Here is a 27,462-nt window from a genome sequence, read left to right on the forward strand (position 1 = left end):
ATGTTTTCAGTTGTTAAGGCCTCAGTCATCATGGACTTCAGCAAATCTTACCTTGGGATGGAGAAATTTCTTTTGCGTAGTCAGAACGCTGGATTTAATTGGGTATTTCCTGGTAAGTGCATATTTTGGATGAGGGCAAAGGTGATAGTCAATGCTGCTTTCTGAATAAGGGAGCGGCCATTTAAATTCATATAGTCCTGGGCTAGGATTCTAGTACAGAAAATAAAGAGTGACTGAAAAAGTTTTACCTCAGTAATTTCAACACCTGATTTCTGAAACACCTGAAAATTCTAAGCTATCATTTATCACACACTTGTGCTGCACAGGCAAATCCTAGTTTCTTTTGAATTCAGTGGATAGTCAACCAATAAGGAAGCAAGAAGCTGATAAGTGCCAAGAGATGTGCTGCAGCCCTAAGTTACATTTCATGGTAACGGCAGTACGTACCTGTATGAAGGATTTGTGGTTGTCTACATTCAGTCAGTCAATTTTTATTATGGCAAGAGCCAGCAATAACAAAAGTCCACAGTAATAGTCAATGAATCAAAAGTAGTGTGTAAATAACATAAAATAGGCTCATTGATATAAAAAAGATTAAGACCAATACAAAGTTATGACGTATCGCCAGTCACAAAGGATTTACGTTTCCTAATTGCATAGTAACAAAATTTGGCCATAGCATAGGGTATAGAGCTCTGAGAATCTTCTAAAAGAAAGTTACATAATATTTCTGGTTTAAATTTCAAATAAGACTGCAGAGGATTAAATCTGGACAGTAATGGTAGTATATGATGAGACTGTTCTTCCTGGTAAAAACCACAATATAAAAGTATGTGTGTAACAGATTCCACCTTATTAGTCTTACATGGACAGTTGTCTACATTAAAGAATGGCAAGATTTTAGTCCAATATCTGCCATTCTTCTTAACATTCAGGAACCTAGCCAAGATGTGCATCCCAACAGGAGAATAATAATAATAATAATAATAAGTTTTTATTTATATCCCGCCCTCCCCACCGAGGCAGGCTCAGGGCGGCTCACAAGACATGGTGTGTACCATGATTATAATAATACAATTCATATAATAAAATGCAGTTAATAAATTCGGTTAAAAGACAGTTACATAAATATTTAAAAAATCACAATAAATTAGAGGTGCTACATTACAGTAATATATATATCCAGATGGCCAGATGTTACTTTCAGGGTTCCACCTTGTAAGCTTGTTGAAAGAGGACAGTTTTACAAGCCCTGCGGAACTGTTTAAAGTCCCGCAGGGCTCGCACTTCCTCCGGTAGCTGATTCCACCAGTGGGGAGCAAATTGTTGAGAAGGCCTGCTCCCTCGTTACTTTCAGTTTGGCCTCCCTTGGTCCAAGGATTTTTAGGAGATTTGGGGAACTAGATCTCAGTGCTCTCTGGGGAACATATGGAGAGAGGCGGTCCCTAAGGTAGGCAGGTCCTCGGCCATATAGGGCTTTAAAGGTAATGACCAGCACCTTATAGCGAACTCAGAACACAACTGGAAGCCAGTGCAGCTCCCTCAGCCTAGGCTGAACATGTTCCCACCGGGGGTAGTCCCACTAACAGCCTGGCCGCTGCATTCTGCACTAGCTGCAGCTTCCGAGTTCGGCACAGGGGCAGCCCCATGTAGAGGGCATTACAGTAGTCTAATCTCGAGGTGACCGTTGCATGGATCACTGTTGCCAGGTCGCTACGTTCCAGGAAGGGGGCCAGCTGCCTCGCCCTTCTGAGATGGAAGAAGGCGGATTTAGCAGTGGCTGCTATCTGTGCCTCCATTGTCAAGGAGGGCTCCAGTAGCACTCCCAGGCTCTTGACCCTGTGCACTGGTATCAGTCAAAGGCTGGTAGGGAGATCTCCCCTCCCAGCCCGCCGCGACCTACGCAAAGGACCTCTGTCTTCGCTGGGTTCAGCTTCAACCCACTCAGCTTAATCCAACCTGCCACGGCTTGCAACGCCCGGTCCAGATTTATAGGGGCGTTGGCAGTCTGGCTGCCCATCAATAGATAGAGCTGGGTGTCATCAGCGTACTGATGGCAACCCAGCCCATGTCTCTGGGCGATCTGGGCAAGGGGGCGCATGAAGATATTAAACAACATCAGGAAGAGAACTGCCCCCTGAGGCACCCCATAATTAAATAGGTGTCTCTGGGACAGCTCTCCTCCATCCGCCACCCTTTGTCCCCGACCTTCAAGGAAGGAGGAAAGCCACTGTAAGGCTAGCCCCCGAATTCCTGCATCGGCGAGGCAGCGGGTCAGCAGCCGATGATCGACCATATCGAACACAGCCGATAGGTCTAACAACAGCAATACCGCTGAGCCGCCTCAATCCAGATGTCGCCGGAGGTCATCCATGAGGGCGACCAACACTGTCTCCGCCCCGTGCCCGGGCAGAAACCGGACTGGTATGGGTCCAAGGTGGAAGCGTCATCCAAGAAGCCCTGTAACTGCAATGCCACAGCCCTCTTGATAATTTTGCCCCAAAAGGGCAAGTTTGAGACCGGCCGATAATGAGCCAATTCGGTCGGGTCTGATGTAACCTTTTTCATGAGAGGGCGGACCACTGCCTCCTTCAGGGGCAAAGAACATGAAGGATCTGGATTGGAAAACTCTTGCCAATCATTCCTGGGTGAGATGGACCATTGAACTGACTCCCTTTAAGGCAGCTCCTTCTGCAACAATCTGCTGTAGAAGTATCTTCATTTTGATATATCATCAATGAGTGAGGCCCAAGCATACATTAATGTGGTAGGTACTGAAGATGATTTATCCAAGATTCTGTATCAATAATCTTAATACATACTATGCCCTTCTCCCTAAAAGGATAATTCATTCATCTGCATTGTTTAAAACTTACAAAAATTTGAAGCGGATGATCTTGTGGCGTATGAAGCAAATTTTCAGGAGCTCTAAGATTTAGCAGGGAGGTTTCTATTTCCAAGGATTCATCCTCTTTTGGTTGGAACAAGGCAAGGCGTAGCCTTTCTTCTGAAGCTGGTAGGACTGAGATCAGCTCTTCCTGATGAAAGGGAGACAGTAAAAGGGTTTTTTTTTGTATTTGTTCCATCACTTGGGGTGCATGTTGGGCATATCTCTGTTCCCTGCTTTGTTACAAGTATTTAAATTTGGGCATGGCTAGAGATGTGAACCAAAGGGAGAAAGCTAAAGGAGTCTTGGTCCTTGGCTCTCAGCCCATGGGTCACAGCCTAAGGTCCTGAGTGAGCCAGCCCAGTGGACCCATGACGAGCCCAAGTTGTTGATGTTGCATTAGCCATATTTTCCTGCTTGTCTAAATTATATTTGTTGTGTTTCTTTGTAAACCACTTCAAGACCCCAGTGGGGAGAAATGCAGGGCAGAACGCTTTAAAAATAAAATAAAAGATGAAATGAATTTTTTTAAAGCAAAACAATGAGCTGGACTGACTAGTTACCTCTGCACCCCTCCTCAGAGTCTGAGAGTACTTTGGTATTTTGTAGCTGGTTACTGAATGATGTATGCAGAACGGCTGATATGTCATAAGCCTGAAATGCTGAGGCACCTGGGGGCAAAAAGGGAAAATATTGCAGGAAGGTAGATATTCCTAATAATCCAATGAAACTATGTTTATCAACATTAATGTGCTGTCACAAAACAGTGCTCAGGAGATGCTTAACCACATTCCCAGTCCCCTAACACTATTCAGCCTATATTTGACTATTATAAATGCTACTGAAGAGGTTGAATTCAAAAGGTTTCTTGCACATCATACGCAGATGTAGAAGAAGATTGCAGATTTATACCCTGCCCTTCTCTCTGAATCAGAGACTCAGAGTGGCTTAAAATCTCCTATATCTTCTCCCCCCACAAAACCTGAAAATCTACTGATCCAAATCTGTGCACTAGAAAATATTTAGAGCTGTGTTATCTCGGATACACAAGCTATCCAGGCTATTCAAGCATAGGCGAGATATGCTTTAAAACAGGGGTGGCCGAACTGTGGCTCGGAAGTCACGTGTGGCTCTTTCACACATATTGTGGCTCTTGAAGCCCCCCCCACCCCATCAGCCAGCTTGGAGAAGGCATTGGTCTCTTTCAGTCACTTCTCCAAGCCAAGCCAGTCAACGGCTTGGAGAATGCATTTAAAGTTGCTTTCTTCCCACCTTCCTTTTGATCCTTCCAATTCATCTTTCCTTCCTTCCTTCCTATGCTCAAACATCTGATATTCATGTCTTGCAGCTCTCAAACAACTGGTATTTATTCCATGTGGCTCTTATGTTAAGCGAGTTTGGCTACCCCTGCGCTAAAACGTAAAGTTAGTCCCTTGTGCAAGCACCAGTCGTTTCCGACTCTGGAGCGACATCGCATCATGTTTTCATGGCAGACTTTTTAACGGGGTGGTTTGCCGTTGCCCTCCCCAGCCATCTACACTTCCCCTCAGCAAGCTGGGGACTCATTTTACTGACCTCGGAAGGATGGAAGGTTGAATCAACCTTAAGCAAGCTACCTGAACCCAACTTCTGCTGGGATTGAACTCAGGTCATGAGCAGAGAGCTCGGACTGCAATACTGCAGCTTTACCACTCTGCGCCACAAGGCTCCTTGTTATCTCAGTTATACAAGCTATCCAGGCAATTCAAGCACAGGAAACCTCTGTCTGGTGTTTTACTTGAAGTGGTTTAAAGGCTAGAGCACTAAAGGGTGGAAACAGCATATTCAGGAGTGGATAAGTGCTGCGGCTTGTTTCTAGTTTTTTCGGATTTTTTAATTCTTTTTTTAAAAACAAAGTTGGAATAATGAGTGGAGAGGTGTGGTTCAGAAAACTTTCCTCTATGTCTGGCCATCTGACATACTTGATACAACTTGACAATGTTCTGGTCCAGGCCATCAGAATAAATTGATCTCTACACTAATACCCATCTTAGCTGAGTTATGGAGAAGGATGATCATGATCTGTCTAGCCGTGGAGCATATGCCTGGGTCTCTGCTGGGGTGGGTGGGAGAGGCGATTGGGCTCTCTGGAGCTGCCTCTCTCCGCCCTGATTGTCAAGTGCAACAGCATCAGTGGCTATTAGCCACAGTGTGTGTGTATATATAAAATTTTTTGCCACTGTGTGACACAGAGTGTTGGACTGGATGGGCCATTGGCCTGATCTAACAGGGCTTCTCTTATGTTCTTATGTGACACAGAGTGTTGGACTGGAGGGGCCATTGGCCTGATCCAACAGGGCTTCTCTTATGTTCTTATGTGACACAGAGTGTTGGACTGGATGGGCCGTTGGCCTGATCCAACATGGCTTCTCTTATGTTCTTATCCGCCTCAGGACTGGCCAATCCTGTTGGTCCAAAATGCTCCTCCCCTCAGGCCGCCCCTGCCTCAGCGGTACACCAGGCCACACTACAGTAGAATCACCATGGTGACAGCCTCACAAGCAGCCAGCTACACTTTCTCCCCATCTCCGCCGCAGCACAACTTGGCCCTCAGGAAGCTGACTAGTGGCACCTGAGTTCTGCAGCATCTGTGCGCTCCAACATAGGTATAACTCAGGATTTCTCTGTAAACTTCCTATCAACAAAATGAAACTTTCTTGTCTTCTTCCCTCCTGATGATCTCCATGAAATGCTGCTCCTAGACAACAGGGGACCTGAGGATTGAGATGAAAGAAGGAGGAAGCAATAAAAATTGCCTGTTTAGTTTGGATCCAGCCCAGGGATTAGTGAGCTGTTGTGTCTGACCTTTAGTTCAAAGAAGTGGTGAAGGTGTTTAATCTCAGTTTCAGTAGGCTTGACAGGAACGGTACCAAGAACTTCAGGTAACTGGAAAAAAATACAGTCTATATGTTTATAACCTATTTTTGCTGTTATTAAGTCATCCAGTACAAAAAAGGGTGGCATTCACAAGACATGGTGTGTACCATGATTATAATAATCCAATTCATATAATAACATGCAATTAATAAATACGGTTAAAAACAGTTACATAAATATTTAAAAACCACAATAAATTAGGGGTGCTACATTACAGTAATATAGAGCGCCCCGGAGCTTCTGGATGACGCTTGGAGAAAGTGGTGGGCCATGGGTGCCCGGGGAGCATCAGGAAAGCTCGTATGTCCCCGCTGCGGCTCCCCGGGCGCTCTCTAGGTGCTTCCTGACTTTTCAGTTGGCTGGGAGGCGCCTCAGAGGTGCCATAGCGAAAAGGCACCACTTTTGAAGTGCTGCCTTTTTGAGCAGGGTGGATCGGCCCAGAGGATGGGGTGAGTATGGGACAGGGGCAGGCGGCAGATGTTGCCGTCTGGAGGGTTTTTTTTGGGTTGACTTCAGAGTTGTCTCTGAGTCGACCCAAAGTGCCGGTCTGTAATCAGCCTATGTGTAGCAATCTGGTAGGCCCTAGGCCATGCTACTGTACTTCCTTCCTTGCCCATGGAGGCAGAGACTTATGAGACTGGCTCTCTAGGTTCCTGTTCTCTGTCAGAAGAGGTCATCTCAAATATTCAATAGCAGCTCCTCCACCCCTTAGTAAGGGGTAAGTTCCAGAGAGGTAGCTCCATCCCTTCTGGATCCTCAACACTTCTCTTTCCACCCTTTGCTTCCTGTTATCCTTTCTCTTCTGGCCCTTTAAGCACCTAGTCCAGTCCTGGATTTTGTTTAGTCTAAAGTTTTTCTGGGCTCAGAGAACAGACTGCCACCATCCATATTTGGGCCTGACAACTTCGATTTGACAGTCATCTTTATGCCAGATTTGTAACCACAAGAAGGTCTCTGTTCAAGTCAAGTGAAAAGACCTGCTGGACTTTTTTTAATTTTAGACCATGAGCAAATCCTGTTGTGAAGAAAAATACAACGGGCTCTAGAAGAAGGCTCTGGGCAAGTGCCTGCCCCCTTGCTGTCGTCTCACCCACCCAAGTGAAGGCACTGACCCCCTCCCCCACCTCAAAGGGAGCTGATCTCTGCCACCTAGAAAGCAGTTGTAAATTTGAGTGATCTCCAGTGGTTCCCCACTAGGAAATGGCATAGTACCTGTCTGAGGTCCTATCCCTGCTCAAACCCCACCCTCTCCAGGCTCTACCCCTTAAATCTCCAGGAATTTTCTAACCTGGAGTTGGCAACCCTATCTCCTTTCCTTTACTGTCCCTCTAACTTCAGGTTTCCATCACCTTCCCCCTCCCTGCAGCCTCTACATAGGAAAAGGGCAGTCTTTCTTCACAGTAGGGGGGCAAAGCAGCTTACATCCTTCTCCTCTCCCCCTTTTGATTTGAACAACAACCCCATGAGGTAAGTTAGGCTGGAAATTTGTGACTGGTCCAAAATCACCCAGTCAGCTTCCGCAGCAAGAACCTGTGTCTGGTAGACCCTACTATGAAGCCCTAACTTGTATGCCTTCCTCAAACTCCATGACAGAATCTTCAGGAATTTCCCACCAACTTGGAAAGGTACCACTAAAGGCATCTGGGTAAGTGTCCCCCCCCTGCCCTTGCTGGCTTCCAACTCAGCCAAGTGAAGGCATTCACTCCCCCCTACCTCAAGGGGAGCTGATCTCTGTCAGTTGTAATTCTGAGTGATCTCTAGCCCTCACCTGGACACTGGCAACAGTGGTTCCCCAGGAGGAAAGGCCTCTCCGTTAGAGGCCTGTAGCGATACCTTGGAAATTTCCCATTAACCTGGAACTGGCCCCTCCCTGCTGTGAATGAACATTCCTTTTGTGTTATTTGAAGAGAAGGAACTGCTACCATTTTGTCTCATGAACATGTCTCACGGTTTTGTTTGCTTCATAGCAGCATCGCTTTGTGGGGAGGGGACATGGACTGTCCTGGACTTCCTACAACAGGCCCTGAAGAAAGGCAGTAGTGATCAGTAAGCTCCCAGGAGAACCTGTCAGCAGAGAACTATCTCCTTCAGAGGTCAGTGACTGTCTGGTGGGGTTCTTGCCTGATGGGGCTGGCAGTGGGTGGGGGAGAGCAGAATCAGTCAATGGCATGCCAGAGTGCAAGCCAATCCTGTGTAGGCCACATCCAACCAATGAAAATGCTCAGATTTGCCACCAAGGTAGGGTTTTTATTTATTACTGATGATATTTACAAATTGTTTTTCTCCCCAAGAGGGAATCCAAAGGGGCTTACAGCATCATTCTCTCCTTGTCTGTTTTGTCCTCCTAACAACCTCAGGCTGAAAGAGAGGACACCCAGCGTCACTCAGGGATCCAAAGTGTGACGTTGTAACCACTGCACCATTAAAAACTATTTGTTTATAACTGACGACATCAAGGTGATACCTACCAACTCATCAGCCCACCGAAGTGGATTGGAAAAAGGGAATTCAAAAGGTAGGATGCGACGTACAGTCAACAGAAAAGGCACTCTCTTATCCAGCTCACTTATTGCAGCTGTGCTGCCTGTTTTGACACTGCTGTTTTCTGTTGAATGAAGACAGATGAGTAACTGTTATGAATGCTAAGGTCATGTGTAGCAAGTATGAAAGAGTGACACTGTCAAGTCTGCTGTAGTTTTATAAAATGCATCTTTGGTTCAGGAAAAGGATCCTGGGTAAAAGCCATACTGAATGCCGATGCTGCTAGCTTGATCGCTCCTTTCCCCCCTCCCTTCCTTTTGTTATGTAGTACTGCTTTGAAATGGGAATATGGGAACAAGATAGTAGTGCCTTCTCAGGAGAGCGTGGGGGGAAATTGGTGCCAAGAAGACGGCCAAGGCCGGCCAGGCCTGAGAACGAAATAGTAACAGCAATGTGTGAATGTGCCCTGCATAGAGTACCCCTCCCTCAAGAATGCCTTTGATGTATACCTTAAATGCTTGCCCTGATTATGTACTCGCCAGTCTTTCAATTTAATTCCATAGTCTAACAACATGTTACAATAAACTAGAAACTTTTATCAAAAAGGTCTCGTTATTGAAACATCAGACTTGACAGACACATCCTCCACTGAAGATGAGCTACAGAGAACCAGCTCATCTTGATGAAACTGACTAGAAAGAAAATGTCCCCCAACAACAACCCTCTGTAGGATTTTTCTGGGACCACAACACACAGCTCTGCTTCCTTGTGTTTTAACAATTTATTGATAACACATGGTTACAAAACTTAATTATAAATTTCCTGTACTAACCCATATGATGTTTCAATCCCCCCTCCCTCCCTTGTTTGACTTCCCCGAAGTTATATATTTAAGTTCAATACTAAAGGTACCAGTAACTAATCAAAGTTCAATATATTTTTTTCCTCATCAATACTAAAAAATTGTCCAATGTCTTTTTACATTCCACTCTTTCTCCATATATCCTTTAAATTTCTTCCACTCCTTTTTGAATATATCTAGATCATTGTCTCTTAGAGTTCTAGTTAGTTTGTCCATCTCACTCCACAATAAAACTTTCATAATCCAGTCCCATTTCTCTGGTATTTTTTCTTGTTTCCACAGCTGCGCATACAATGTCCTAGCAGCTGAGAGCAAGTACCAAATTAATGTCCTGTCTTCCTTTGGAAATTTTTCTAATTGTAATCCAAGCAAAAAAGTCTCTGCAGTTTTTTTAAAGTCATAACCCAAAATTTTGGAGATTTCTTGTTGTATCATGATCCAAAATTCTTTCGCTTTTTCACAAGTCCACCACATGTGAAAAAAAGAACCTTCATGTTTTTTACATTTCCAACATCTATCCGACATTTTCTTACTCATCCTAGCCAGTTTTTTTGGAGTCATATACTCACAGCTCTGCTTCCTTACTGATTTATTTCACAGTAGACCAAAGTTTGTCCAGTGGTACCTTTAAGACCAACAAAGTATAAGCTGTTGTGTGCATGCATACTTCATGAAAGTATTAAACTTCGTTGGTCTTAAACAGGGGTGGTCAAACTGCGGCTCGGGAGCCACATGTGGCTCTTTCACACATATTGTGTGGCTCTTGAAGCTCCCACTGCATTCATCGTTGGCCAGCTTGGAGAAGGCATTTCTCTCTTCTTCAATACAAGCCAGCAGCTTGGAGAGTGTAATTAAAGTTAAAGTTGCATTCTTTCCACCTCTCCCTCTCTCCTCCCTCTCCCCTCTATTTTTCTTCCTGCCTGCCTGCCTTGTGGCTCTCAAACATCTGATGTTTATTCTATGTGGCTCTTATGTTAAGCAAGTTTGGCCACCCTGGTCTTAAAGATGCTACTGGACTCAAACTTCAGACCAACAAGGCCACCCACCTGAATCTCATTTCAGTGTTTGTGATGTTAAAGGCCATCCCCTAGGGAACAGGAAGATGCAGCACACACAAAACCTTGGATGGCCAAATTACAGAAGCAATCTTGTGGAAGGATTTTTCGAGCGGTCATGAGTACCAAATGCCTTTACTATATAAATTCCCTGCATTATAGCGGCCTTAAGTTGATGAATGTCATCTTTGGGCTCTTGTAATTATTTTTCATAATCTCAAATTGCATCTGTTTATAAAGAAAACTAATGTTTTAAAAATATGAACATATGAAGCTGCCTTATACTGAATCAGACCTTTGGTCTATCAAAGTCAGTATTGTCTTCTCAGACTGGCAGCGGCTCTCCAGGGTCTCAAGCTGAGGCTTTTCACACCTATTTGCCTGGACCCTTTTTTGGAGATGCCAGGGATTGAACCTGGGACCTTCTGCTTCCCAAGCAGATGCTCTACCACTGAGCCACCGTCCCTCCCCTGGCATCTGAGGGTTTACCTGATATGAATGTTTCTTCTCTTTGATCTTGAGTTTTACATAATACATCTAGTACGTTTAACTGACGTTTTAGACGACAATAAAGCAGAATCTGAAAGAATGAAGAGAAACTGTTAAATAAACTTTCAGCATTAGTTTGGCACATAGAACAAAACACTGGAACTCACCTGAAGGTTTCTTCTCTTCAGTGGGATGACGTCATTCAAGCTGGTTAGGGCACACCTCTGCTGGCTTAGGTAGAGCTATGCAAATATTTTCTTGACTGGAGAGATTGTAGGCTGACCCTCCAGTCATGTCCAGGCCCTGCTTCATGTGTATTTTCATGCTTTCTGTGCTGAAATCACATGTCTTGATGTCATCTCTCTCTTTTCTCCTTTTTTTGAGGGGCATGTGGGAAATGGATGACTGCCTCACGGAGGAGAAGAAACCTTCAGGTGAGTGCCAGTGTTTCGTTTTCCTTCAGTGGGGGAAGTTATCCAAGCTGGTTAGCTTTACCCAAGTTGTACTTCTGCGCAGGATCGCTCTCATGGTTTATGGCTCCACCACCTGCTCCAGGACACTCCTGCCAAAGGCTGCCTCTGCCGAGGCTGCTTGGTCAATTCTATAGCACTTGATGAAGGCTGAAAAGGATGTCTATGTGGAAGCTCTGCAAATCTCCTCAACTGCAGCTCTTATGGAAAAGGCTGCTGAGGCTGGCTGCTGCTTTCACTGGATGTGCTGTGATTCTACTGGGTGGCGCCAAACGCTGTGTCTTGTACACCTTGAATGTGCACCATTTAGCCCAGAAGGCAATGGTGGATTTTGCAACCCTCTCCCTCAGATTTTGGCTGCTGTGTGAGACAAACAAGAAGTCTGAATGCTGCTTCTCTGTCCAGGTGGATGTGCAGAGTCCTGTGCACATCTAGCCTGTGCCAGGCTTTTTCTTTTGGATGTTTTGGTTTTGGACAGAAAGGTGGTAGCATTAGCACCTGATTTAGATGGAATGCGGAGTTAATCTTGGGCACGAAAGAGGGGTCTGTTCTCAGTTTCACTGAGTCCTCCTGGAAGGTGCATAGTTCCTTTCTGGAGGATAATGCTGCCATTTCTGACACCCTCCTTGAGGATGTTACTGCTACCAGGAAGACCACCTTCCATGAAAGGAACTTGAGCTTCACCAATTTTAGTGGTTCAAAGGGTGGTTTGGGGATCGCGCACATGACTATTGGGAGGCTCCAAGTGAGGAACAGGAGGGGCCAGTCGCCTTGTTCCCATTATGAAGCACTTACGTGTTTATTTGTGGACAGGTTCTCAAATCTCTGAAAGCTAGGGTGGAACTGAGAGCTGCAATCTGCCTCTTTAACATGTTGGGCTTGAGACTTTGCTTCCATCTGTGATAGAGGAAGTCCACAATGTCTTTGTAGGAACGATGTAGAGGATCCAGTTTTTTGTTGCTAAGCCCAGTTTCCAAACGTTAACCGCGTGTAGTTATATATGTGCCAATGTAGTAGATCTTCTTGATTGGAGCATAACGTCCACTATTTCGCTAGAGAAGCCCTGAGGTTCTAAGTCTGCCCTTTCAATTTACAGGTTGTCAGCTGCAGCTAAGCTGGGTCTGGATGGAATATAGAACCCTGATGCAGAATGTCTCCAGGGCGACACACCTGACATCTGCACAAGATCTGAGAACCCCTGACAGACATCTCATCCAGAAGTGAGCCATGAATCTTTGCCTCTTCCCTTCTGACCCTGTTTAAACATTCTGCAGAGAGGCATTGAGGATGAAGGCATATAGCAGGCCTGTAGGCCAGGGGTGAGACAGTAAATCGTTATCCACTGCTCTGGTTCGGTGAAATCTTGATACGAACCTCCTTACTTGGCAGTTGCTTGGCTATGCCAGTAGGGGTCCCAAACCTGTGGGTGAATTGGATGAATACCTCTCTGCTCAGTTTCCATTATTCTGACTCCAAGTCCTTTCTGCTTCCAGGTTGGCTTGGCCTTTGAGGTGCTCTGCCTTTAGATTGGCCGGGTTTCTTTCTGCCCATACTAGGAAGCACTTGGCTTCCAAGAACAGAGGTTATGACCCGGTGCCTCCCTGGTGATTGGTGCAGGCCTTTGTTGACATGTTGTCAGTGCAGACCAGCACAGGTGAGTCCTGCAGATGTTGGGAGGCTGTAAGAGCCAGTCTGGCCGCAGGAAGGTCCAGCCCACTGATGCTGTGCATCTCCTCTGCAGGGTCTCATCTTTCTTGGGTTACACGACCCATGCAGGGGGCTCCCCAGCCGCTCTTGCTTGCGTTTGTGGGTACAACAATTTGATGCAGTTGAGTGAAACTCCCTTTGATCAGGTTCCTGTGCACCATCCACCACTCTAGTTCCTTCTTTAGGCTGTCTGATATCCTGATCTGCTTGGGCCTGCCCTTTGATGTGTCCCTTTGGAGGGTGAGTAAGCTCCACTGCAGAGCTCTGGAGAGGAAACACAGAATCCAGAATCAAGTCTGTGGTTGAGATGAAAAGACCCTGTATTGCTGCCAGATGCATGAGATCTGCAGAGCTGCTGCTCCTGATGTTCATGACTGAAGACCTGATTTTTCTGTTGTTGTTTTTTTACTGAAAGACTTTGGTTAGGTGCGTGCAGATCCTGGCCCCCAGGTGTACTAGGTCCCTCAAGGGTTTCATGCGGCTCTTTGGGGCACTGATGAGGAAACTGTGTACTTGCAGGATTTCCATTGTCTTTTCCATGAACTTTGTAGTCATCCTTTGCCCTTATAAGAATGTTGTCTAAACAGGGATACATGTGGATCCCCCTCTGTCACAGCTTTGCCATCAACACCACCATAACCTTGGTGAATACTCTTTGGGCTGAGGACAGGCCAAAAGGGCAAGGTCCTGTATTGGAAGTGGTGTCCTTGGTGGTAAAAATGGAGGAACTGCTTGGAATCTGGATGTACAGAGACATCAAAGTAGGCCTCCTTGAGATCTAGGGAGGTCAGAACATCTTTTAGCAGCACTTGCAAGATGTACTCCAGTCCCCAGATCTCTTGGGAACCACAAAGAGGAGATCCCCTTGAATTGTTGATTTGCAGGGAACTCTATATTGCTCATATCTGAACTAAGTGCTGAATTGCTCGGCTTAATAGGCATCTTTCCTCCTGGGATCTTAGGATGGAATAAATTGGGGTGTGTGTGAAGAAATAAACTATATCCTGTAGCCTTCTCTAATAATTGAGAGTACCCTTTTGTCTGCCTCCAGGAAGAACTGGAGCCAGACTCCAATCAGGTAGCCAGGCGGAGTGCTCTTTGGTCTGTAAGTTTTTGTCCTGCCTGAAGGCTGCAGCTTTATCTGATGAGTCCTGGGTTGGCGTCTAAAGGATCAAAGCCAGGGGTGGTCAAGTGTGCTTACCGTAAGAGCCACTTAGAATAAATGTCAGATGAAGGAAGGAATGAAGGAAAATAGATGGAGAGGAAGAGGTGGAAAGAAAGCAACTTTAACTTGAAATGCACTTTCCAAGCTGCCAGCTGGCTTGGGCTTTGAGAGCCACACAATATGTGTGGAAGAGCCACATGTGGCTCCCAGGCTACAGTTTGGCCACCCCTGATCAAAACCCTCTATAGTCTTTTATGGCTCTTCCTCATCCTGAGGCTGCAAAAGGACTGATGTGTTTTGACTCTTGAATCCCTGAGGATGAAAGCAGGGCCTTCTTTTTTTCTTTTATTTCAGTGAGGACTTTATCCAGGTTGGATTATCCAAAAAGGAGTCTGCTTGAGAATTTTTTCTATTGAGAGGCTGCTTTTGTATAAGGGATCTACCTTCCAGTGTTCCAACCGGATGTTCCTTCTTATGATTATGCTTGCTGCTTGCACTCTGGTGCAGAACTGGATGGCTTCCTGGGAGACATCTCAGGCGAATTCAGTTACCCTCTTCATCTCGAGTAGGGACCTCCTCAGATCCAGCTAGATTACATCTGGGTTCTGCATCAGATTTTCTGCTCAGATGACAATGGCACACGTAAGATTTGAGAGCACTGCCAGTGCTGTGATTGCCAGAGATGACGCCTCGTGCAATTTTTTAAACATCATTTCATTCTTCCCATCCACGGAGTCTTTTAGAGCATTCTTCCTGTCCTTTGGAACGCAGGGCTACCACCACTGCATCCACCAGAATCACCTTGAGATCCTTCACAGTATCCTCTGGTAACACGTAGAACCTTTTGGCAACAGATGTTAGTGGACTGCCTCTGCTCAGCAGGGTCGGCTCTGCCTTGATGACATCCTCAAAGATGTCTGGGAAGGGAGAAACTGTTTGCACTCTGCTGCCCAAGTTGGTGACGACACTGGGTTTTCTTGCAGCTCTGGCTGGTAGTTAAGAGTGCCAATCATCTTGTTTAGAAGGTGATGGAAACGCTCTGCTTGGAAGAACCTGGAGGGGGTCTCTTGCACTTCTGCCTCTTCCCCTGACCATTCACCCTTCTCCGAGTTGCCCTCCATAGACACTGTTATTCAGGAAGACTCTCCTCATTCTGACACAATTCTGCACCTGGTCCACCTTCTGGCTTGGGTTGCCAGTTCCTGGGTTCTGGGTCTGCTGTGGAGGTTTTTGTGGCTGCTTATTTGGACCTCATCCTTCTCAGAAGCTTCTGGGGAGTGAGGGTCTGCATGTCTCGATGCCACTGTGGGTTTGACCCATTTGGGAGGGGGTGGTGAAGGCTCTGACCTGGATGACATTGGGAGTTGGGAGGAGAAGGGGGAACCCTCCTCCTGTAGGTCCCGTCAGCCTCCCTCCCGCTATAAGCTTCCGCATCTTCCTGGGGCCACATTGCAAATGGGCAAACCAGCATGGCCACATTTCCCCTCTGACCATGAAAAGGAGCTTCCCACACTGATGTGAAAAGCCACAGTCCCCTAGGAGCCTGCCACACCCACTCTGACCCTGCTGGGCATGGCTCTGGGCAAAAGGGGTCTTGTGTCATGCTGGGGTCTGCTCACGTGGTTGGTGCCATGTTGGAGTCTGCCCACACGGCCATAAGCCAGCGCAAGGAAAGGCTTGCTCACTCACAGGAGTAGCCCACCCATGTACCTCCCCCTGAACTCTGGAAGGCATCTGGCATTGGATTGGTTGTGCTCCCCTGGGCATCTTACCACATGGACTTTCCAGCTCGAAGTCTACCCTATGTGGCTCTGCCACACTCTGCAAGGCCATGGTGAGTCTAGTTGTGTTGGTTCTGTTGCTGCTCTGCATGGTGAGGGAGCAACAACCCAATGCTTCAGGTTGCTCTCCTTGCGAGGCCAACCTTGCCACTTCCAGAAGGCTCTCTATGGCCACCTCTCAGCCTCCCAAAGCCTCAAGGGGCGGGGGGGGGGGGGTTCCCTCTCCCTTCCTTCCTTCTTTCTTTTTCCTGCTGTTGTCAGCTTCTTTGCTACTGCAGGAGTTCCTCCCGATGGATCCTGCTCCACTTCCACAGCTCTCTGTGTCAGCAGGCTGAGTCTTATCAGTGAATCTCTTTCTCCTCTTAGGGGTATTCTTTGTTGTTGTTCCTAACGGTCCTTCCTTAAAGAAATCTAGAGGTTCTTGCACTTTTCTAGAGAGTTCTCAGCTTATTGAGTTGTTTTAAAGTTCTGGCTTGCCACAAAGCTCTAGCCTCCTACTTGAGCTGCAGGGATATCCAAACTGGATGGTCAGTCTACAATTTCTCCAATAGGGAGCTATGCAAAAAAACAAAACAAAAGCCGGAGCAAGCAAAGGGGTGGGTGACTTAACCAGTTTGCATGACTTCCCCCACTGCAGAAATGCAAGTTCAAAATCTATTAGTGTCTACAAATGAAAACATTTTCTCACGTTCATTTTATTGTTTTAAAATACTAACAATTTCCCCTCTAAAGTACATATAGAGACTTTTCACAACAGAGGTGCTTTTTCACAAAAACGAATGCGGATTTTTGTGGGCAGGAAGACGTTTCAATGTAAATCAGGGCTACGGTTCCACAACAGAGACTAAATCAAATGGATTTTTGGTTTCATTTTAAAGAATGCTATGATCTCGTACAAAAATTTTTGAAACACCCTATCAAATTCAAGATGATTTTGGAAATAAAAACTATTCCTGCACACCATGTATATGCATATGCCGATGCAAATATATATATTTCCCTGAGGCAATTTGTTTCAGTACCTTTCGAGCAGCTTGCTGGAACCGCCGCAGATTCCAGTGCCTGTGGTCCCAAGGGTTGTTAAGCAGAAGGTCAAATGTAGGCTTGAATTTTGGACACTGCACAGAATGGAAAAAGTGGAGCTGACTCTTTGGAATGAATTCAGTTTCTCATTCACAGCTTATTTACACTGGTGAATCTAAACAAATCCAAATTTCAGCAGAACTAATTTTGAACTAAGTGCACCTAGGACTGCAGCTGTAATCCAATAATCTAGGAAAAAAGGGGGGGGCGAGACTATAATAGAAGAAACGTCAGAGTGAAACTATACTATCAAAACATATATATGTAATAGGAAAAACCCTTTTGGCCTCTACTTCTGAGTAGACTCTACTTCTAAATAATCTAAGATGAACACTATAAATGTGCACAAAGGCACTTTAATATTCCAAAGCTTCGACCTTTAAATAGACTGCAATCTGAAACACAAGAGAGCACACAGGCACTTAGACATAACCCCTTTTCCCGAATAGTCTGCAGTGCTGGATTAAACCCTGTGAAGGCCCCCAGGCAGTTGAAATCTTAGGGGCCTCCCTCGCAAATTATCTCAGAGCCTGAGTCCCCCCACCCCATTGCCTCTGCTGCTGGCACCTGCTTAAAAGCCCCTTTGACAAAACTGCATGAGAGAGGCAAACTTGGTGACAATGGCGGCAGCAGCAGCACCAGGCAAGTCAGGCAAAGAGCAATAATAAGAAACAGCAACGAAATACAGCAGACTTTATTTGGATTGCTTGACACGGATGTGACGAGCTCCATTTCCTTCTGCCATAGTCTCCATCAGCCATTAAACTTTGGCACAATAACATACCTCCGCAACCTTTCGGATGATACGCTTGACGGAGGTTTTCACTTTATTCCTTTGAAACTCCATCCCCAAAATGGGATCTCCTCTTTTAATCTGGCTTGGCACCAACAAAAATAGATCTGTGTTAGTATATTAACTGATAATTAATCAAAATCTTGTATTTAATGCTATGCAAAACAGGACTAGCGCAATCCTAAGCAGAGTTAGATCCTTCCAGGTCCATCGAAGTTAAAAGGCTCAGAAAGTTTTAACTCTCTTTAGGATTGCATTTTGTAGGTTTTCTGCAATGCTTTATAGTGTAAGAAGAACAGAGCGGTATGATGTTCCATGCTATGGCTTCAGAATTACCACCCCCCACCCCAGGCTCTATATGTAGGACTGTTAATTCCATTCCATTCCATTGTCTGACAAAGTGTTCTCACAAACAAAAGCTCACACCTTGAATTAAACATTGTTGGTCTTAAAGGTGGCAGGGCGAGGCCTGGGTGGGCAGAGGGGGCAGCTGCTCTGGGTGCTGCGAGGGGTGGTGGCGGTGGCGAGGTGTGTAATGCAGGTGCACTGGAATTCAACAAGTAGTTCACCCTCTCCAACTGGACCCAGACGAACTCAACCTCCACCTCTTTGCAGCCAGCGAGAGACACATCCACAGCCCAGCCACCCCACCTGGCTTTTCCCCCCCTCCAGCGCTTCAGGCAGGGGCGACTCCCCATGGAGGTAGGCTGCTGCGTTGCCCTCTATGTGCATGCAAGGAGGACACACGGGGCGGGGGGAAGGCAGCACACCCCTAAGGCATCCTCCACTGCATGCGCCTACGGCAGTAGCAACCACGAGCAGCAGAGTGAACATATGAACATATGAAGCTTCCTTATACTGAATCAGACCCTCGGTCCATCAAAGTCAGTATTGTCTTCTCAGACTGGCAGCGGCTCTCCAGGGTCTCAAGCTGAGGTTTTTCATACCTATTTGCCTGGACCCTTTTTAGTTGGAGATGCCAGGGATTGAACCTGGGACCTTCTGCTTCCCAAGCTGATGCTCTACCACTGAGCCACCGTCCCTCCCCTTAGACATATGGACATATGAAGCTGCCTTCTACTGAATCAGACCCTTGGTCCATCAAAGTCAGTATTGTCTTCTCAGACTGGCAGCGGCTCTCCAGGGTCTCAAGCTGAGGTTTTTCACACCTATTTGCCTGGACCCTTTTCAGTTGGAGATGCCAGGGATTGAACCTGGGACCTTCTGCTTCCCAAGCAGATGCTCTACCACTGAGCCACCGTCCCTCCCCCAGAGTGAAAGAGCAAGTGAGGCCACCGTCGCCTCTCCAGCTGACTGGTAAGCAGTGGTGCATGTGGAACACCAGTCGCCTGGAGGCAGAGGTGGGGGGCCTGGGGTGTGGCAGCGCAGAGGCAGGCACCCCAGGAGTGACTCAGGAGGCAGCAGAGGCTTGGGGCATGGCAGCGTAGAGGCCGGGAGCCCTGTGAGTCTACAGGCAGTGCAGCGGAGGCGGTGGGCCTAGGGTGCAGTGGAGGCTGGGTGCCCCACAAGGGAGGTGGGGGGCCGGAAGAACAGCAAACAGATAGTGTTTGAAATGAGTGGAAGGGTGTTTGAATGAGTGTAAAGTGGAAGCAGGGCGGGAGGAGGGAGGCATCTGTGTGTGCATTTGCTTGAGTGTGTGTTTGAATGAGTGCAGAGTGGAAGGGTGCTTGAATGAGTGCGGAGTGGAAGGGGGGTAAGAGGAAGGCATCTGTGTGTGCATTTGCTTGAGTGTGTGTTTGAATGAGTGCGGAGTAAAATTTTAAAAAAGTGAGTGCAGAAGAAGCCTCTGATGGGAACACTAGCATGTGTTTCCATTTCCAGTTGACCCTTCTTTGAAGAGGCATTTCCCTTCAGACTCTGTGATCTTTAGCTGTGTTCTAACCGCCCCCTCCGACCCCATATACACAAAACTGGATGCTAGAAGGTGATGAAGAATAGAGTGATAATGAAGTCCTGTGCAAAGGACTTCAGGGTAATGAGGGGTGTGTATAGTAACTCTGTATAGAATTTTACTGGGAGATTTGTTACTCTTGGACAACAGGCTTTTTAAGAGCTTGACTTTGGTCTCCTGCCTGGGAAACTAACTAGATGTTTTCCATTTGAGCTAATGGAGCCTTTGGCGAGAGCTAAAAGGCTTTTGGCCTGTGGCTCTTAGCCTGGGGGCTGTGTAAGGACCAGGAACCCAGATTCCTTGTGTTCCCAATAAGGTAAGCTGACCTCCAGACGGGGAGCCACATAAACAAACAGGGTTTAAAAGGGGACTGTATATTTTTAAAAAGCTATCACGAAGGTAGAATGCCAGCAGGGGGGTGGGGGCTTTCCAGTGTTCTGCACTGAGTGTCACATGTATGATTATCTGCCCACAGGACAGAAGTCTTGGGTGTGTGCTCGATGCAAGGAGCTCCTGGTACTCAGGGAATGAGTTCGTACCCTTGAGGCTGAGGTGACTGACCTGGAGAAGCAGAGACAGTCAGTTAGGCACTCGGAGAAGACTCTCGGGGACGTGTTAGATGAGCCCTGCTCTGAATGTGGCAGCCCCATTGCTGCCAGGGAGCATGAGGGTCGAGAGGGAACAGGGCACCGGGCTGAGGATAAGGGGAATGCGCCCTCAGAAGGGACCTCTTCCTCAATTGGCGAGCAGAAATCCTTTCGTGCCAAGGAATCATCCCTGGGCGGGAGGGGAAGGTCTTGGTAGTTGGTGATTCGATCCTTAGGCAAGTAGACAGCTGGATGGCAAAACCGCGTACTGACTGTATAGTGACTTGCCTGCCTGGTGTGAAGGTAGCAGACATTACGCGTGTAGTAGATAGGCTGATAGACAGTGCTGGGGAGGAGCCAGTGGTCGTGGTACATGTTGGCACCAACGATGTGGGGAAATGCAGTCGTGAGCTCCTGGAGGAAAAATTTAGGCTGCTAGGCGGGAGACTTAAGGCCAGGACCTCCAAGGTAGCCTTCTCAGAAGTGCTACCTGTTCCACGTGCAGGGCTGGAGAGACAGGCACAAATTAGAAGTCTCAATGTGTGGATGAGACGATGGTGTAGGGAGGAAGGGTTTAAGTTTGTTAGGCACTGGGATGCTTTCTGGAACAAGCAGAAGCTGTAAAAAAAAGACGGTCTCCACTTGTCCCCAGATGGAACCAGGCTGCTGGCGCTTAAAATCAAAAAGGTGGCAGAGCAGTTTTTAAACGAAATCTTGGGGGAAAGCCGACAGGAGATGGAATGTCTCTGGTTCGGGAGGACTCGTCTCAAAGAGATGAAGGGTTGGCTTCTATTTTTCTACCGGGTAACGGATCAGAGTTGTCCACTGAGATGGTGACAAACAGAAAGGACTGCTTGCCAAAGTCTTGAGGCGGCAGGAGGAAGGTGGCGGGCCTAGCTTGCCTGGGAAATTATAAATGTTTGTATGCAAATGCTAGAAGTGTTCAAAGTAAAATTGGTGAGTTGGAATGTTTAGTGTTGGGAGAAAACATAGACATTGTGGGAATTTCAGAAACTTGGTGGAATGAGGAGAATCAGTGGGACACGGTGATTCCTGGATATAAGTTATATCGGAAGGATAGGGAGGGAAGGGTTGGAGGTGGGGTGGCTCTGTATGTCAGAGAAGGCATACGGTCCAGTAAGACTGAGGTCAGAGAATTAGATTCCCTTCTAGAAATGCTTTGGGTTGAAATAGAGGGCCCCAAAGGAAATTTAACTATGGGAGTTTGTTATCGCCCACCAAATCAAAAGATAGACGATGACTATAATATGATGGAAGGCTTAAAGATAATGGCTAGACGTAAAAACTGTGTCGTCATAGGTGATTTTAACTACCCGTAGATTGATTGGGTCAATATGTGTTCTGGTCGAGAGAAAGAGATTGAGTTTCTTGATGCTCTCAATGACTGTTCTATGGAGCAGATGGTCGCTGAACCTACCAGGGGTGGGGAGATCCTGGATTTGGTCCTAAATAATGCCCAAGACTTGGTGAGAGATGTAAAAGTGATCGCACCGCTTGGGAACAGTGACCATAACATTACTGATTTCACCATTTGTATAAATAGAGAGTTGCCCCAAAAGACCAGCACAACCACGTTTAACTTTAAAAGGGGTAAATTTTCTGAGATGAGGAGGCATGTGAAGAGAAAACTGAAAGGAAAGGTAAATACAGTCAAAACCCTTGAGGAAGCTTGGAGGCTATTTAAAACTACAATCCTAGAAGCTCAGATAAAATGTATAACACAAGTTAGGAAAGGCACAAACAGGCATAAGAAAAGGCCTGCATGGTTAACAAACATAGTAATGGAAGCTGTAAAAGGTAAGAAGGACTCCTTTAAGCGGTGGAAAGCTAATCCAAGTGAGATTAATAAAAGGGAACACAGGCTGTGGCAAATCAAGACTGTGATCAGGCAGGCAAAAAGGGACTATGAGGAGCATACTGCAAAAAACATAAAGACCAACAATAAAAATTTCTTCAAATATATTAGAAGTAGGAAACCAGCCAGGGAAGCAGTGGGGCCCTTGGATGACCAAGGGGTCAAAGGATTATTGAAGGAGGATAGGGAAATGGCTGAGAAGCTAAATGCATTTTTTACCTCCGTCTTCACTGTGGAAGATGAGAACTTTTTGCCCGCCCCAGAACCACTAATTTTGGAAGGGGTGTTGAAAGACCTCAGTCAGATTGAGGTGACAAGAGAGGAGGTCCTACAACTGATAGATGAATTAAAAACTAATAAGTCACCAGGTCCGGATGGCATACATCCAAGAGTTCTGAAAGAACTCAAAGTTGAACTTGTGGATCTTCTGACAAAAATATGTAATCTTTCATTGAAATCTGCCTCCGTTTCTGAGGACTGGAAGGTAGCAAATGTCACCCCCATCTTTAAAAAGGGTTCCAGAGGAGATCCGGGAAACTACAGGCCAGTCAGTCTGACTTCAATACCAGGAAAGTTGGTAGAAACCATTATCAAGGACAGAATGAATAGGGACATTGATGAATACGAGTTATTGAGGAAGACTCAGCATGGGTTCTGTAAGGGAAGATTTTGCCTCACTAACCTGTTACATTTCTTTGAGAGGGTGAACAAACATGTGGACAAAGGAGACCTGATAGATATTGTTACCTTGACTTCCAGAAAGCTTTTGATAAAGTTCCTCATCAAAGGCTCCTTAGTAAGCTCGAGAGTCATGGAGTAAAAGGACAGGACCTTTTGTGGATGAAAAACTGGCTAATTAATAGGAAGGAGAGAGTGAGTATAAATGGGCAGTCTTCACAGTGGAGGATGGTAAGCAGTGGAGTGCCGCAGGGCTCAGTACTGGGTCCTATGTACTTTAACTTGTTCATAAATGATTTGGAGTTGAGAGTAAGCAGTGAAGTGGCCAAGTTTGCGGATGACACTAAATTGTTCAGGGTGGTGAAAACCAGAGAGGATTGTGAGGAACTCCAAAGGGATCTGTTGAGGCTGGGTGAGTGGGCGTCAACGTGGCAGATGTGGTTCAATGTGGCCAAGTGCAAAGTAATGCACATTGGGGCCAAGAATCCCAGCTACAATACAAATTGATGGGGTGTGAACTGGCAGAGACTGAGTAAGAGAGAGATCTTGGGGTCGTGGTAGAAAACTCACTGAAAATGTCAAGACAGTGTGCGATTGCAATAAAAAAGGCCAATGCCATGCTGGGAATTATTAGGAAGGGAACTGAAAACAAATCAGCCAGTATCATAATGCCCCTGTATAAATCGATGGTGTGGTCTCATTTGGAATACTGTGTGCAATTCTGGTCACTGCACCCCTTCTTTCTTCTTCAAAAAGGATATTATAGTATTGGAAAAAGTCCAGAAAAGGGCAACTAGAATTATTAAAGGTTTGGAACACTTTCCCTATGAAGAAAGGTTAAAACGCTTGGGGCTCTTTAGCTTGGAGAAATGTCGACTGCGGGGTGACATGATAGAGGTTTACAAGATAATGCATGGGATGGGGAAAGTAGCGAAAGAAGTACTTTTCTCCCTTTCTCACAATACAAGAACTCGTGAGCATTCGATGAAATTGCTGAGCAGTCGGGTTAGAATGGATAAAAGGAGGTACTTCTTCACCCAAAGGGTGATTAACATGTGGAATTCACTGCCACAGGAGGTGGCGGCGGCCACAAGCATAGCCAGCTTCAAGAGCGGGTTAGATAAAAATATGCAGAGGTCCATCAGTGGCTATTACCCACAGTGTGTGTATATTAACTGTTCTCCGAAGGCAACACAATTTATTCTGTTGTTTAACAGAATTGTTTATTATATATCTATATTACAAACATTGATCATATATGTATATACAAAGGGAAAATATAAGGGGACAGCATTTTTTTTACTTTTGCCCCCCCTTAAAAATATGTAGATCCAGCCCTGGAAGATGCCACAGGATTCTAACTGTTCTACCACCCAGAACAATTTATTAAAGGGTATACGTGAGCTGCAGCACTGGATCTTAAGGAAGCAATTGTTTATTTAATGATGGGTTTAATTAAGGGTGGAGAGGTATCAATTGGTTATTAGGAAAAACCTTTTTTACAGTTAGGTGTTCGACAGTGGAATCCGCTACCAAGGGAGGTGGTGAGTTCCCCCTCAGTGGCAATCTTTAAGCAGCGGCTGGATGAACAGGGACGCTCTAGGCTGATCTTGCATTGAGCAGGGGGTTGGACTAGATGGCCTGCATGGCCCAACTCTATGATTCTAATATGCAAAATGCTTAATTTAAAAAAAATCGCTCCTCAATAAATGATTCAAAATAAAAGTTTTGTTTTATAAATGGGGGATTAAAGTTGAGGGCTCATAACCTTCATGAAGTCTCTCAAGTGAGCTGATAACTGAATTAAGATTTGAACAAAAAAACTCCTAAAATTGACAGAACAAAGTTGTGACAGATAACCAGGAAGCCACAATTTGTTTTCTTTACATCACAGGACTCTTCTTCAACCAAGAGTTATGATAGCCCTTAACAGTAAACATCCCTGTCCCATGAGTTTCTATTTTCCTTAAACATGATATGTGACGCTTTAATTAATTAACTGATTGATTTAGATTTTTATTCTGCGCTCTCCACAAGCAGGCTCGGGGAGGATTACAAGGCATAGAATAACAGTAGCAATTTAAATAATTAAAATCTTATTTCAGTAAAAACACAAAGCCGATTTGGCTCAGCAGGGATGCTCAGCTTGCCTGGTTCCATTTGGACAGCATTGTCAGCAGAGGAGGCTGAGATGAATTTGGACGTCCACCATGGCCACCTCGTCTGAAAGTCCAGCAAACCAGCTCCATCTTGTAAGGCCCTGCAGAACTGCAACAGACCATGCAGGGTCCTGATCTCAAGAGGGAACTTGTTCCACCAGGTTGAGGCCAGGGCACAAAAAACCCCGGCCCTAGTTGAGGCTAGCTGGATATCTTGGGGCCAGGGATAAACAGAAGATGTAGACCAACTGAGTGCAATGCTCTGTGGGGGACATATGGGGAGACGAAGTCCCCAAAACATGCAGGTCCATGGCTTCATAGGGCCTTAAAGGAAGTGGATCTAGTACTCTACTGGCAGCCGGTGCAGTTGATGCAGTACTAATGGAGTGTGAGACTGCACACGCATCACCATCAGCACATGTGCCGCTGCATTCTGCACTAGCTGCAGTTTCTGAGTCAAGCTCAAGGGCAGCCCCGCATTGAGTGAGTTACAATAATCCAGTCTGGAAGTGACCATTACATGGATCACTGTAACTACGTCCTGTAAGCGAGATATGGGACCAGTCGCTTGACCAGCCATAGAGGGTAAAGGGCCAGTCGAGCAACGGTGGCAACCTGGGCCTCCACTGAAAGGGAGGCATCCAGAAGCACCCCCAAGTTCTTCACCCACAGTGCTGACTTCGGCAGTATCCCGTCTAGGGTTGGGAGCTGGATTCCTGAACTCAGGTTCACACAGCTCAGGTACAGGGCCTCCATCTTCTCTGCATTTAATTTCAGTTGGCTCTGTTGGAGCAGATCATTCACAGCCTGTAATGCCCTGTCCAAAACCTCTGGCTGCCCAACAACAGACAGAGCTGGGTGTCATCAGCATACTGACAACCCATACCTCCGGACCAACTGGGCAAGGGGGAGCATGTAGATGCTAAACAACATTGGGGGAAGAATAGCCTCCTATGGCACCCTATATCCCGGCAGTTGTTGCTGGGACAGTTCCCCTCGAGTGCCACCATGAACGAAGGAGGAAAGCCACTGTAATACAGTCCCTCATATCCCAATGTCAGTGAGGTGGTGTGTCAGAAGATTATAATCATGTCAAATGCTGCTAGAGCAAGAAGCAACAGAAGTGGCAACCCCCCTCAATCCAGATGTTTCTGGAGGTCATCCGTAAGAGCAACCAGCATTGTCTGTGTCCCATGGTCAGGTGAAAACTGGACTGAAATGGATCCAGGATTTCAGCGTAATTCAAGAAAGCCTGGCGCTATTCGACCGCTGCTCCCTCCACCACCTTGTCCAGAAACAGCAGGTTCAAGACCAGATGACAGTTAGAAAGGACCCTAGGGTCCAATTATGTCTTCTTCAAGAATGGGTGCACCGCTGCCTCCTTAAAACCAAATGGGAAGATCCCTGATGACAGGGATAGATTGAAAATAGTGCCCAGAGGAGTCCAAAAGGAAGGGCATGGATCAAGGGGGCAAGTGGTGGGCTTCACAGCTAAAAGGATCTTGGCCACTTCTTTCTGGAAGGGCTGACTGAAGTGGTCCAGTATTGAACCAGAAGACAAACAAGGGGCTTCCAGTTCCATTATTGTATCAAATATGACTGGGAGGTCCTGGTGGAGCGACCAGATTTTGTCTGCAAAAAAAGATTGCAAATTCCTCACAGACGATTTCCAATTCCTTAGCATTTGGTTTGCCTCGAGGCAATGAAGTCAGAGATCGAATCACTCTAAATAACTGGGCTGGGCAAGAGCTTTGCAGATGCAATGGAGGCTGCATAGAAAGTTTTCTTGGCAGTCTTCACTGCTCTCATAGGTTTTCATAAATGTCCTATAAGATGTTCTTGAGACTTCATCAGGAGCACGTGCTCTAGTAATCTCAGCTCTTGTTTCATCCCACGTAGCTCGGGGTTGTACCTCAGAGCCAGTTTGGTACAAGGGCAGAGAGGGCACTTGGAGAAGGGGTCACTGGCGATATATGTATGTGAGGAAGGTATTTGTGAAATTCCTGAATTGTGCAGGGGATTGGACTGGAGGTCCCTTCTAACTCTATGATTCTAAGGCACACCTGAGTCCATGTCATCGAGGCCAGCTGCAGGTCGAATGAAGACAATGCAAGCAAGATGCCTCCAAAGCTGAGCACAAATGCCCAGAACAGGTACACGGCTGCCAAAGACTGGGGACCCCTCCCCAGTCTCCCAAGACCCAGTTCCACAGGCAAACCCAACAGCAAGCACGGTCACCCCAGTTGCAGTCCCAGTTGCCCTCACAGAAACAGTCCCAGCTGAGGCCGTGGGACGCACCCCAAACTGTTCTCAGCATCAAAGATGGAAGACACCACAGCAAATACAGGGCCAGAAACTCCAGTGAGTCCCCAGAAGCAGGGAGAGTTACTGCCCTGCCTCACAAGAGCAGAAGGTGAGTGGTTGGATCAAAAAAAGGCAACTGCCACAGCCATCATGGTTTCAGGGATGCCAGGGCCGCTCAGTGGATTCTTGAAGCCCAAAGCAAAATGCCTCGAGCTTGCATTCTCCCAAACCTTCTGCTGGAGCTGCCTCAAGGGCAC

The 27,462-nt window shown here is 46.4% G+C and overlaps 1 protein-coding gene across 1 annotated transcript in view; it reads right to left on the bottom strand.

Moving 5' to 3' along the window:
* CFAP221 (cilia and flagella associated protein 221) overlaps positions 1–27,462 on the bottom strand; it is a 70,933-nt gene that overhangs the window by 4,262 nt on the left and 39,209 nt on the right. The window contains exons 12-20 of the mRNA XM_060261818.1: positions 17,681–17,770; positions 16,836–16,931; positions 10,691–10,781; positions 8,948–8,957; positions 8,272–8,401; positions 5,732–5,812; positions 3,451–3,558; positions 2,877–3,038; positions 52–210 (exon numbers count right to left, since the gene is read on the bottom strand). Coding sequence (XP_060117801.1) covers positions 52–210; positions 2,877–3,038; positions 3,451–3,558; positions 5,732–5,812; positions 8,272–8,401; positions 8,948–8,957; positions 10,691–10,781; positions 16,836–16,931; positions 17,681–17,770 — 927 coding nt within the window. The remainder of the gene's footprint in view (positions 1–51; positions 211–2,876; positions 3,039–3,450; positions 3,559–5,731; positions 5,813–8,271; positions 8,402–8,947; positions 8,958–10,690; positions 10,782–16,835; positions 16,932–17,680; positions 17,771–27,462) is intronic.

This window comes from Heteronotia binoei, chromosome 21 (genome assembly GCF_032191835.1).
Source record: "Heteronotia binoei isolate CCM8104 ecotype False Entrance Well chromosome 21, APGP_CSIRO_Hbin_v1, whole genome shotgun sequence".
Taxonomy (NCBI): Eukaryota; Metazoa; Chordata; class Lepidosauria; order Squamata; family Gekkonidae; genus Heteronotia; species Heteronotia binoei.